The sequence below is a fragment of the Triturus cristatus genome, chromosome 4_2 (genome assembly GCF_964204655.1).
Source record: "Triturus cristatus chromosome 4_2, aTriCri1.1, whole genome shotgun sequence".
NCBI classification, from domain to species: domain Eukaryota; kingdom Metazoa; phylum Chordata; class Amphibia; order Caudata; family Salamandridae; genus Triturus; species Triturus cristatus.
The window spans coordinates 948,512,415-948,526,092 of NC_140586.1; the positions used below are offsets into that span (position 1 = coordinate 948,512,415).

The 13,678-nt window shown below is 42.7% G+C and overlaps 1 protein-coding gene and 1 long non-coding RNA gene across 3 annotated transcripts in view; both read left to right on the forward strand.

Moving 5' to 3' along the window:
• LOC146839060 (uncharacterized) overlaps positions 1 to 13,678 on the forward strand; it is a 316,080-nt gene that overhangs the window by 108,611 nt on the left and 193,791 nt on the right. Inside the window, exon 5 of one of the 2 annotated variants that reach the window (XR_014960769.1) lies at positions 10,023 to 10,784. The exons of the other annotated variant lie outside the window; for it this stretch is intronic. This is a non-coding gene — a long non-coding RNA (uncharacterized LOC146839060). Of the gene's footprint in view, positions 1 to 10,022; positions 10,785 to 13,678 lie in introns of those variants that run through there. 2 annotated transcript variants of the gene reach the window in all.
• LOC146839061 (uncharacterized) lies at positions 11,451 to 13,518 on the forward strand. Its single transcript, XM_085600224.1, has 2 exons — positions 11,451 to 13,236; positions 13,316 to 13,518. Exons 1-2 carry the CDS (start codon positions 11,475 to 11,477, stop codon positions 13,516 to 13,518), a joined length of 1,965 nt encoding a protein of 654 aa, XP_085456350.1. The 5' UTR covers positions 11,451 to 11,474.

The following is a 13,678-nucleotide window of genomic DNA, read 5'->3' on the forward strand; positions in this document are numbered from 1 at the left end:
GGAATCGCTGGGGCTTTACTTCTGCAATGTTAGCAGGTATTAATCAGCCCACGGGAGACGCGTGCAGTGTCTAAACATAGCCGCGGGTTTCCTATTGGTTTCAATGGCACAAGTCGCGGTTTGTAATTTAAAGTTTTAGGGCACTTCGGAGAAGTCAACAAGCAAGCCACTTACAGGGTAAGTATTTCGAGGGCCAACACACACTTGGGCACCGGAGTGCACGAGTTACCTCACCCACGGAAGCCGGGTGCATAGGTGTCTTTTGGTGTCGGGTCGCGATGCTGTTTTCAATGGAGATCACTGAAGACTTGCTGCTTGTGACGACTGGAGAGGTGTCCGCTGGAATCCGAAGATGGATTGGAGTTGAAGAGGACCTGAAAATTGAGAGGACAGAGTTCAAAGTCACTTGCCAGTGACCGGTGGCCAGCAGGATAAATGGCCACTGATGTTGCGTCGTTTCAGGTCATCGATGGTGATTTGTCTCTTCGTTCACGAGGTCCAGGAGAGATCGATGATGACCAGCAGCTGGATTCGGAGGGGTCCCACGACGTCTGCAGCTGATGACGGTGTCGGCAACCGGATTGGAGCCAACAAACCTTGGCAACTGCAAGTCTCGTGTGGAGTGAAGATTGACGGTGAAGCAGACCAGCAAGATCTGATGGACTTACCCAGCGCGGGTAAGTGAGGGCAGGCCCGGAGCAACCAGGAGAGCCCTTGAAGTCGATGAGAAAGTCTTCGGGTGAGTCACTAGCCAACGGGCAAGCAACCGCGAAGACGCCTTTGCAGAAAAAGTTCCACAGGAGCCCACGGTCACTCGGGACGGGGTAGGCCACTGATTTTCGGTACCAGACCTGCTAGGGACTTGGACTACAGATGGTCCAAAGCACAAGTTCGTAGAATGTTGTTTAGGGTTTGCACTCGAAATCAGTGCACGGTTCCCTGGTATTTCTGTTCCTCGTCACTCGTGGGGTCCAGATGCCACAGCTTCGCTGGGGACTCAAAATGGCCGTCGAGAGGTCAGGAAATCCGCTTCAGGGGACACAGGGACTTCGGACTCCGGCGGGAGCGGTGAACTTTGCAACCGTTGATCAAAGTTACTGGTGCCTGCCAAGCAGGGGAGTCACTCCTTGACTCCAAGGGAGATTCTTCAGTCTTCCAGAGATAGTGGAACGTCAAAGGGCCAGGATGCTTGCTATCTTATAGTGAAGATAGGGGAGGGACTAGCTCTATGACCACTCCTCTAGGAGGGTCAGGGTAGTGGGTGGTTACACCCACTTCCCTTTGTCCAGTTTCGCACCAGAGCAGGGGCAGGTAGCCCCTGAACCGGTTTGAGCTGGCATATGCACAGAGGAGCCTACTGCTCCCCCAGTGCAGGACTTCAAAGCACTCCAAGAGTGCACCCACTCAGCTCCAATACACTAAATCCTGTCTGGGAGGTGGTGACACCTCCCTGTGACAGGATGCCTTTTGTTGGGCTCCCTCCACTGCGAGTTTCGGTCAGCAGCAGGAGGGCAGCCCAGTGTCTGTGCTGGTGGCATCCATTTTGTGATGCCAGGGCTCTAGGAGATTTCTACCGTTTAGTACAGTGGGTACATGTCATCCCCTCTAGAAGGGTGGGATCATACTCCCACACCAGTTACTGGTGTGGGGGTATGATTCCAAGTTGTTTGACACCAAACACGACATGTTTTGATGCAGTCATTCCAAAGTTAGCATTTACCGCAAGGTTATATTGCACTTAAGAGTATATGGTTTAACCGCATCCACAAACAGCAGCAGAGAATAGACTTTGCCAGCCGCAGAGGGGTCCTGCTCATGCAGAAGCACCCCCTCACATAGTAAACCAAGCACCCTGCCCTCAGGATTGATAAGGCCTGCAATAGGGGTGACTGATAAGGTTTATAAGTGTGTGTATGGTGAGATATAGGAACCTATACCTCAGTGAGGAGTGCTAACACTACCTCACACAGGCTGCAGTAGCAGACCTGTGGTTTCAGATTGAGAATGCTTCCCAGGGGTGGCATAATACATGCTGCAGCCCCTGGTAGGCCTGTGAAGTACCAATGCCCTAGGTACCTAAGGTACCATATACTAGGGGCTCATAAGGTACCACAGTATCCAATCACTAGTGCATCTAATATGCACACCAATCATTTAAGGGAGTAAGCAGATAGGCTGGGGTCCTGGATAGCAGGATCCCAACCAGACAAGTCAAAAACCATTCAAACACCAGGGAAAAAGTGGGGGCAACCATATAGTCGGATTCCACCTTCCTACACTGTTCTTTATTGGAGAGCATGATTAAATACTGGTGTTAGATAGCTCGACCAATAAGATGCTTCCTCCTTATACAACACAGCGGGAATCCCATTTTGGCCTGGGGCACCATTGGATCTCTGATTCTTTATTAATTCACATACTTGGTTTTCTGTTATCTCTATTGAGTTATTATTCTTTTCTCCTCCTATTCCGTTTATAGCCCAATCAGTAGAATTCACAGCCATGTTAGGAGTAGGAGTCAAATGTATATCTATGAACGATACCTATTCAGAATCAGTTACTGTTGATGAAGTAGATTTATCTACTCAGTTTGTTTACTAGAATCCAGAAGCCTCTTGAATTACTCCTTTTGCAACCATATACAACAATTGCTTTTCTTGCATTTTGTCCTTCCAGGCATTTTCCTTACTTCTGTATTTATCTTTTTAAGTTTTACCAATCTCAGGATTCTGTTACCTTCTTTTTTTTAAATTGATGGCTTTCAAATTAGATTTTCACCAATGAACATGCTGGTTTTTTCCTCCACTGACCTTTATTAGCATATTTTTGAGATTGACTGGTAAATAATTCCTTTGTGAAGAGAGACCATTTTTCGACAGCATTTGATTAATCTTATTCGAAGTGAAAATCAACAATTGTCTGCGCAGTGTTTGTAATAGAATCTTTGGTGTTATCTGACCAATAAAGTTTCTTATAATTTATTGTCGTTATTTCTCCCGGAAGTGTACTATAGTTTTCAAATCTTAAGCCATTTAGGTTTAACTCAATTATTTGTTGATCGTGGTCATTTATATCTGTTCCCTCTATCTGATAAGACAACATTTTATGAAATAGATTCAACAATGCTATGGTATAATCTATTCTAGACCTATGATCCCCTACTTGAAAAGTCCATGCTGGTGGCGAATCTTGAGGAAATCGCCCATTTAGCACTCCTAGGCTATGGTTTCTAATTCTTTTACAGGAGTCTTGCCGATAGTTTTCATTCTTTTGTTCCCTCATACCCATTGTTGATGAAAAACTTGGAATTGACCATAAGTAATTTTGCTGTTGTATTTCAACATCTCTATCGTAAGACCATAGCATATTCATGTTATAATAACCGGTAATAATAATCTCAGGTTGGGTGTCATTGTCCAGTTGCTGCAATATCATAATTATCAAATTGGTCTCCATTGTTCTTCGTGATTTAATAGCGGGGTGAATATATACGTTGATTACTAAAAGAGATTTAATTATATTTTGTTCCTTGTATCGTATTTTGACAATTAGATAATCCTTTTGACTTTGGGCGTCCATTTCACTTTCCATTTTTAGCTCTGTTGATATAAAAATAGCCAAACCCCCACAAGGTCTGCCATAGTTACTTGTTTTCTTAGCTATTGAGTAATAGCCCTTATACCCTTCCACTCTAAAAGGAACTAAAGCCCAAGTGTCTTGTAAACAAATGATTTGAAAACAGCACAAAGTAGCTAGTTGGTTATTCTGAATCTTTGCTTGAACCCCATTTATATTCCACGGACATAATCTGACTCTTTCATTCATAATTGTTGGCCCCCTTAAAGGAACTTCAGATTGTAGATGTCAATCCTGCCTGACATTATGGGGGGCTGCTGTTAGCCAACCTAATTTGACAGAATCAAATAATAGCTCTCCTTTTTATTTCCTCTAATGATTTTAAAAGATGCCCGTTGGTCATACCTATGGGGTTTTTTAATATTGAGTATTTCTTATTATTCTCGGTTCTCATTTGGTTATGATTTTGTAATTTTGATTAAACAAAAGGGCTAGGATAGGAAGGTTGCAGGGGAGTTGTTATTTTTATTCCCCAGTCCTGAAAGAGATTATGTTCTTGCATAATAAGGCTGGCGGCAGTAGATAATGTCCACGTTACTAATGTCGATTCTCGATTATTATTCTTGATTGTGAGGAATTCAATTGATTCTCTGTCGGTATATTTAATTTTCTTTAATGAGGGTACTGCATTACACAATTTTAATATGTTCCCACGATTCAAGATATCATTATTACCCCTAGATTTATATTCCGTCGTAAAAATTACCTGCACCACTCATTTTGATCTGGGTTATTTTATTTAATTTGTTGCAGGCTATTTTCACCTTGAGCATGCTCAATTAACCTTCCATTATGGTTACTAACAGTTTAAGACCATGATTGTCGATGTTTATGTAACTGCTTCGTTTCGGTTCCCAGATCTTGTGGTAATTTAATATCCTTCCAGGTTTTTAACAAATCTCTATTCGTTTCATCCCCTCTGATACTCTCACTCTTTGCTCTATTTGTTTCCAATTGTGATGGCCTATTTTCCAACTGTTTATTACTTTCCTCCACTTGCAGCATTTCTAAGGACTGAATTTTCCCATTCTCTATCATTTTTATACTATCAGCTTGCTTGTTTAAGCATTTATTTTTCATAAGTGCTTGTACCTCCGATAAATCCTTATTAAATAGAGGGTAAAAGGGTTTTATTGGAGACATTTATTTACCCTCACCTTCACAATATGATATTTGGTCATGGTTGTTTCCAGTGTTCAATCTCACTATATCTGATGCATTTGTATTTGTTATACTTTTAGAAGCTTCATTTCTTGCTTTCCGTTGTTTTTTCCTCTGTCTTTTTGATAGATGAACTTCCGGAGCTGCGTCTGTCATTGTTGACTGTGTCGAGCATAGGTTTATCACTTCTTGATCTTTTGTTTTATCATCTATATTTTTTTCAACAACAACAGTATTGTCTTTACATTTTATTGTATCTTTAGAGGGGCAGTCGGTTTTGATGGGTTGAATTCCCACATTAGGAAAATTCCCTTTTACATCGTCAATTATTGTTTTTAAAATATCCGGAATGTTAGCCAGTTTGTTAATTAGTGGGGCACAACTACACTCTGCATACGTAGATATTGGCTGAGATTGTACCCTTACTATTAGATTATGTAGTGTTGTTATCTTCTGCTCAATTCCGGCAACAGAGGATGCCATAGTGCTCAAGAGATCTATTTGGACCTCCATTTTGTTGGACTGATATGTTAAAGCTTCCAGAGTTAATTGCGAGTATTTGAAGAATAAATCCCAACTTGCTCCCGCGTTCCCACTTCCTGGTACCTGAGTACCTGGGCTATGGTGTTGCCCATTCATGAATGATAGGTCCTTATACTCCTCTTTTTGTGGTCCTTGAAAATCATGTCCCTCGTCACAAGAATTAATGAAATGTGGACTACTATTCAAAACGTCTTTTTGATACAGAGTACTCTAACGCTGCCGAGTTTCTGGGTTGCTGTTGTATTCGTCCTTATTAATTTGAGATCCGTTATTTTGATTACATTTCTGCTAGTCCAGTTTTTGAACGGAATCCGTTTTCAGTGGGTATTGACTTCCCTTATAATTTTCACCCCACCATTTAGTTAATTTGGAGCTTCTTGCTCTGGTTGATTTATTTGGCCCAAATTAGATGGTTCCCCTATACCGTTAGCTTTTCTGAGTTTTACTTGCACTTCTATTGGCATTGGCTGCCTAGTTGGTAGTAATTGCGGAGTATCTCCCATTGTTAGATTTGTGCATTTTGGGTCCTCTTGTTGTGAACAACCAGTAAGTGGAATAGTTAACATCTCTAGGTCCGTTATTTGACCCCAATGGTTGACTTGGTCCTTAGTTGAATTTGACATTCGTTCGACTTCTGCTTCAGACTCAGGGTGGCCTGGTTCACTTACTCCTTGCTTAGGGGATATAATATTTGTTCTACTCAGTGGTTTAATTGGAGTTTGAAGATCACATTGGTTAGTTAGCAATGTTAGCATAGCACCAGTTGGATCTTTCATAAAATCAAACTTTGACAGCAACTTTCCCAGTTTCCCAAATGTATGGACCTTAGATGATTTAAAGGACTGTATGTCACCTCCCTGTTTTATTTTAAACGTATCTCATATTAGTGTTTGTTGTATTTTGCTTTTCCTTTTGATAGGAGGGAAAGGTGGCCGCTACTTTCCTGACCTCATAATACACCCTCTAAGGTGAAGAAGTCTTGCTTCTTTCAGAGAATCTAACGGGCCAGTGACAAGACCAACGGGTGCTTTGATAGGACAAAAACACCTCCAAGGAAAATCACCCCCAAAGCACACCTCAGTACAGAATCTGCTGGTACTGCTGGTTACTAATTAAATTAATTAATTAATTAATTGATTAATATCCGGGGTCCGTGAAGGGCTGTAGTCTAGGCATGCAGAGTAATTATGGGGTTGAGGGGTGATTCAACAGGGTCAAAGTCTATTGTCACTTTCCCCTTTGCATAATTTATCAGATTTTTTATGACAGACTTATTACAGACTCCAATGGCTCAGCGACTTACTGGCCGATCAACCTTAACTACTCGCCACACCCAACACACCTCTTGCCACTTGTCACTCACCACTTGGTTCTCGGAACCACTCAGATTACTTAGGCAGGGATTACGGCGACAGGAGCGTCGTTGGCGGTCCAGTGGGTATGTGTGTGAGAGGGATAGACATAAAACTATGTTGAGGCTATATAAGAAGGAGGTAATAAAAACCAAACAAGAATATTTTACCTCTCTTACTGCCTCACTTTCCTCACCTAAAGATCTTTTTAAAATCGTGGACACGCTTACCTCACTAAAGATGCCAGACCCGGTGGTGAGCTCACAACAGCTGTGCAATGATATTGCACAATTCTTCAACACCAAGATTGTGGATATTTATTCAGCTCTGGAGCTACAAAGGGTGACTCTATCTATCCCCTTAGACTGTGTTCCGCCATCTTTATCTGAGGAGGTGCCCTCTGGAAGTTTGTCTAGTTTTCCCTCTCTTTCCCTACTGGATCTTGAAGGCCTCTTGACCAAGGTTAGGTCGGGTTCCCCATTAGACCCCTGCCCCCTTAAACTCCTCAAACAGTGTAAAGACTGTCTTCTTCCACCATTACTGGGTGTGATGAATGGGGCAATTAAGGAAGGGACCTTCCCCCTTCAGTGGAAGAAAGCGGTGGTCAAGCCTCTTTTAAAAAAACCCTCTCTTGACCCGGGTGTGCTTAAGAACTTCCGCCCTATCTCGTTGCTTCCAGCTCCTGCCAAGATGCTGGAAATCCATCTAAATAAGCATCTTGTTGATTTTCTGGAAGCCCATGATAAGCTGGACCACTCGCAGCACGGCTTCAGGAGAGAACACAGTACCGAGTCTGCCCTTACTATCGTGCTCGACACCATTCGCACTAGGGTTGATAAGGGACTGACTACTCTCCTCATCCTCTTGGATCTCTCGGCTGCTTTTGATACCCTGTCTCCCTCAGTATTAACATCAAGGCTGAGGGAGATCGGGGTCAAGGGCACAGCACTTAGTTTGCTGACATCCTTTCTTAATCAGAGGGAACAGAGGGTAAAGCTGGGGGATTTTCTGTCTCCATCCCTTCCTGTGCTTTGTGGGGTCCCTCAGGGGTCGGCTTTAAGTCCGACCCTCTTTAACATCTATGTTACCCCACTGGCCAGGCTTATTAGATCTTTTGGGATGGAGGTTATCTCCTATGCTGATGACACACAGATTCTGCTGTCCTTTACCCAACCCACTATCCAGGCTGCCTCCAATTTTAAAAACTGTTTGAAGGCAGTCGCTCAATGGATGGTGGGTAATTCATTGAAATTCAATGGGGATAAGACAGAGTTTCTGGTGTTCGGGGGAAAGGAGGATTTCTGGTCAGCTGATTGGTGGCCGCCCTCTATGGGGGTGTGCCCTACACCGTCGACCCTGGCCAAAAATCTGGGCGTTTTGATCGATCCCCTTTTGAGGATGGATCAACAGGTAAGCAGGACCATCTCCACCTGCTGGGGACTGATAAACATCTTACGGAGGATCAGGCACTATCTGTCTTTCCAGGCCAGGAAACAAATTGTCCTGGCATTGATTGGGTCCAGACTTGATTATTGCAATGCTCTTTATTTGGGCATCAATAAGGGCTTGGTGACCCGTCTACAGATGGTGCAGAACGCTGCCGCTAGACTGGTCCTGGACCTGCCTAAACGGGCCAAGACTCATCAGGCAAGAAGGACCCTGCATTGGCTCCCTATTGAGTCCAGGATATCCTTTAAGTCCCTGACTTTGATTTATAGAGCCTTGGCAACCAATCGGTCTGGGGGTATGAAGGATTTGCTGGTCCCCTACATTCCCCCCAGAACTCTCCGGTCGTCAAATAAACTTCTGCTTTCAGTGCCCAGGATACGTAAGGCTAGGTGGGGAGGTAGAGCTTTTTCAACTCTTGCTCCCAGGCAGTGGAATTCCCTGCCTTTGGAGATAAGATCTCTTCCATCGGCTCTGGCTTTTAGGAAGGCCCTTAAGACCTGGCTTTTTGCCAAGGCCTACGCTTAGATACGATCTGCCTCTTTTTCGAACTGTTTTGTTTAGGCGCCTTGATGCCTTCGGGCTAAGTAGCGCGATTACAAGTTTCCATTCATTCATTCATTCACTCACTGTTCATTGCTTGTTCGTTGCTATTCATCACTGTCAAGAGTACAAGGGAGAATGCTGGCAATCCTTCAGGAGCAAGAGCGGGATCCAGAGCCAGTCACACTACAGACGGCAGATGTAGGCACTTCCCTCCACTCCTTGGCTCAGCTCTGCTCAGCTCAATGCTTGGTATATACGTAAAACCAGGCAGCAGGCCAAGGCCCCTCTGTGCCCCTCTGTGCCTCTGTGCCCTGCAGCAGCTGCTGCACCAGCAGCACCGCAGGCCAAGGCTCCTTTGACCCCTGCAGCGGCCGTCGCACCAGCAGCGCCTTAGCACCGCGGTGCCGGCAGCGGCCGTTCCTGCCCCCACAACAGACCTGTAGAACTTAAAGCGCCTGTATAACAGGACGCGGCTGAAGCGGGAGAAACCTTCGGGAGCGGGGAACCGGTCACAAAATAAACGTGGGCAATCGTCCCAGGCTCCGCTCCGCTTGCTCGTCAACTCCTCCTCGGCTTTACTCGATACGTTCTGCACTCAACGCTGAATCACAAGCAGACGTCAACTGTGAACACCAACAGAGGGAAGAATTGTGTGTTTCCCCCAGTTAGTAAAAAAACAGCATAAATCTTGGCTGCTTCTGCTGCACCTAGAGTCTTATGCGTCTTCTCAGTCTAATTTTTCTGTCTGGAAAAAAATTGTGTCCTGATTTTCTGCACCCAGTAAATCCAGGTGCAGAAAAACCTAACAACTGATAATCAGGTGGAATAAAATGAACACAGTACGCTTTATTTCATTGCCCTTCATTGCCCTTGATTCATACTCTGGACCATAGTTGAGGGATTGGTCTAGGCGTAGTTCTCACAGCACACAATAGATTTGCTTGAGGCAGAGGATACCAGATACAAGTAGGTGGTAACTCAGGGCAAGGGAAAACGCCTGTGGAGGGGTCATTCCCGTCCCAGAAATCTACATTACAAATTAATTAATAGTATATATTTTTTTAATATCTGTTTGGTGCCAGTCAATATGACTTTAATTTCTACCTTTGGGATTCTATGTTACAACTCCATAGGGTACAGGTATCCTTTGTGAGCTTAATAAAATGTTGAAAATTCTATAAATCCTCCCTCCTACATCCAAGTACTCTCATGCTACCATTCTACACTCTGCTCTGTCTGAAATATAGCTCAACATTTTTAAAATTCTGCATTGATTAGGCTTGTAAATTATATTTTGGGAAATTTACATGTATTAACTATTTAATTTTAATACTATAGGTGATTTTAATTACGGACGAAGAAATCAAGATTTAGCACTAGGCAACTGAATGTCAGTGCTATAAGAAGGATTATTTTGAAAAACTGAAGGACATCCAGCATTCTACGTTTAAACAATTTCCAAAAATCTAGGTGTGGCGAGGAAAGTACTATACCTCTAAGTGAAGTCTCTAATTTTGCATTTCATTAACCCAGAGCAAAGCCATATCTGTGCACACAGCATCAGAAATAATGTAGAAAGACCACTTCAGCATCCTCATCTGGAATATTATCAGAAAGACAAATTGCCTCAGCATGACAGAATAACGTTCATCTAAAGCATCATGTAATTCCAGAGAGGAAGCACACACTGCATAAAAGAAAGTTATAAGAAAAGGTTTCTTCTGCCGACCATCAAAGAAAAGACGCTGAAAGAAGACTCCGAAGCCGACACGTTAACAACCAAAAGATTGCAAAATCACCTTTGTTCAACAACCGTTTTTAACCAGTTACGCAAGTTTGACACTATCTGCCTCTGGATAGAGCACCACGACCCACTCTGCTCACTCTTGCGAAAACCTTAAAAATTCACCACTTTATTGTGTTCATGACCATCTCAGATTGTTTCCTTTTTATTGTGTACTGTTCTGTAATTCTATGTAAATCGCCTCAACATTATCTGTTGTGCAGGAGTGCTATGTAAAACTGTTAAATATAAAAATGGATTAAATGAGCACCGTTGCGCTATAACTAATGTAAATAAATTCTCGTCTTCAGAACTACAAACCTTAACCTTACACCAAACATAAAAAGGGTAAAAGGAACTGATGTTCTGTGACTAATGACCCACAATAGTACTGTGCACGTTCTAATGCCCTCAGTTACTGCCATTACGTCAGTGCAAAAAGGTACTTATCAGTTTAATCATTAAATATCAGACTAACATCTTATTACTGCATTGCTAAGAACCTATACAAATAGATTTGAGAAAAACTTCAGTCACAAAATAAGTTGCTGCCGGAGAGGCTATTACCTAAAGACTATTATCTGCTAGAAAAAATTCAACAGATGTTACAGGGCTGCTTCCAGACATATTTTGCTCAATTCAAGTGTTAGGAAGATTACACACAATTTCTTTTAGAGATAAATGTTGAACATTATCTAAACAAGGCCGACTCTAAAATCAGGTTCACTCTTACCGTGGCATATAAGCAAGAGAAAACTAAACGTAGAGAGATTAACTCTAGGAATACACCTTATAAAAACACGGACTGTGAGAACAAATTCAGTGTTCAAACCCGCCTCAATCAGGGCAAAATAACCGAAGTTGGGGAAAAAGGTTACCTGTGCCAAAAAAGATACAGCCATAAATCTTATCTCACAGAATTTGACAGAATGCACACTGGGGAAAACCACTCTCAGTGCTTTGTATGCCATAAAAGTTTCAGCCGTAAATCTTATCTCACTGAGCATATGAGAATCCACACTGGGGAAAAACCTTATGAGTGCTCTGAATGCCAGAAAAGGTTTAGTATCAAACCAAGTCTATATCAACATGCATTAACCCACTCTGTGGAAAAACCTTACCAGTGCGCTGAATGCCAAAAAAGTTTCAACCGTAAATCTTATTTCACTGAACATATGAGAGTCCACTCTGGGGAAAACCCTTATCAGTGCTCTGAATGCCAGGAAAGGTTTTGTAACAAACAAAGTCTTTCTCGACATGTAATAACCCACTCTGGCGAAAAACCTTACCAGTGCTCTGAATGCCAGAAATGTTTCAGTGACCAAAGCGCACTCACTCGGCATACAAGAACCCACACTGGGGAAAAACCTTATCAGTGCACGGATTGCCAGAAATGTTTCATTGACAAAAACAGTCTCACTCGGCATAGAAGAACCCACACTGGGGATAAACCTTTTCAGTGCTCTGAATGCCAGAAATGTTTCATTTGCAAAAGCAAACTCACTGAACATACAAGGATCCACTCTGGGGAAAGCCCTTATCAGTGCTCTGAATGCCCAAAACATTTCAAACAAAAATCACTTCTAACTGCACATGTGAGATTACACACTGGGGAAAAACCTTATCAGTGCTCTGAATGCCAGGAAAGGTTTTGTAACAAACAAAGTCTTTCTCGACATGCAATAACCCATTCTATGGAACAACCTTATCAGTGCTCTGAATGCCAGAAAGGTTTTAGTATAAAAAGTAGTCTCACACGGCATACAAAGATCCACGCTGGGGAAAAACGTTATCAGTGCACTGAATGCCACAAATGTTTCAGTGAAAAAAGCTGTCTCACTCGGCATACAAGAACCCACACTGGGGAAAAACCTTATCAGTGCTCTGAATGCCAGAAATGTTTCACACAAAAAAGCCGTCTCACGCTGCATATAAAAACCCACACTGGGGAAAATCCTTATCAGTGCTCTGAATGCCAGAAATATTTCCGAGACAAAAGAAGTCTTTCTCAACATATAATAACCCACACTGGGGAAAAACCTTATCAGTGCTCTGAATGCCCAAAATATTTCAAACTTAAATCACTTCTAACTGATCATCTGAGATTCCACACTGGGGAAAAACCTTATCAGTGCTCTGAATGCCAGAAATGTTTCAGTGACAAAAGAAGACTCACTAAACATACAAGGACCCACACTGGGGTAAAACGTTATCAGTGCTCTGAATGCGACAAATGTTTCAGTGATAAAAGCTGTCTCACTCATCATATAAGAACCCACACTGGGGAAAAACCTTATCAGTGCTCTGAATGCCATAAATGTTTCAGTGAAAAAAACAGTCTCATTCTGCATATAAGAACCCACACTGGGGAAAAACCTTATCAGTGCTCTGAATGCCAGATATGTTTCAGCGAAAAAAGACGTCTCATTCAGCATATAAGAACCCACACCGGGGAAAAACCTTATCAGTGCTCTGAATGCCACAAATGTTTCATTGAAAAAAACAGTCTCACTCATCATATAAGAACCCACACTGGGGAAAAACCTTATCAGTGCTCTGAATGCCAGAAATGTTTCAGTGAAAAAAGGACTCTCACTCTGCATATAAGAATCCACACTGGGGAGAAACCTTATCAGTGCTCCGAATGCCCAAAATGTTTCAGCCAAAAATCTCATCTCACTCAACATGTGAGATACCACACTGGAGAAAAATGTTATCAGTGCTCTAAATGTCAGAAAATATTCAGTGATAGAGATGGTTACAAGCGCCATAAGAAAACACACCATCAAAATAATTCAGCGCTCCGAATACCAGAAAAGCATCAATTTTAAACTCAATCTCACTCTACATGAGCAGACGCACACAGGGGAAAAACATTACCAATGCTGTGAATGCCAGAAATTCCTATTTGATAGGCACAGCCTCACTAATCATAAGCGACTCCATACTGATGAAAAATCTTATGAGTGCTCTGAATGCCAGAAAAGCTGCAGAGAAAAACGCTATCTCACCATGATAAACTCCACGCTGGAGAAAATCCTTATGCCATAAAAGCTTGAATCTGAAAGACAGTGTTATGCTTCATGAGAGATCCCACACTGGGGAAAACCTTATGAGTGCTCGAAATGCAAGCAAAGTTTTGGTTACAAATTACTTCTCACTTGACATGAGCGAACTCACACGGGGGAAAAAGCCTTATGTGTGTTCTGAA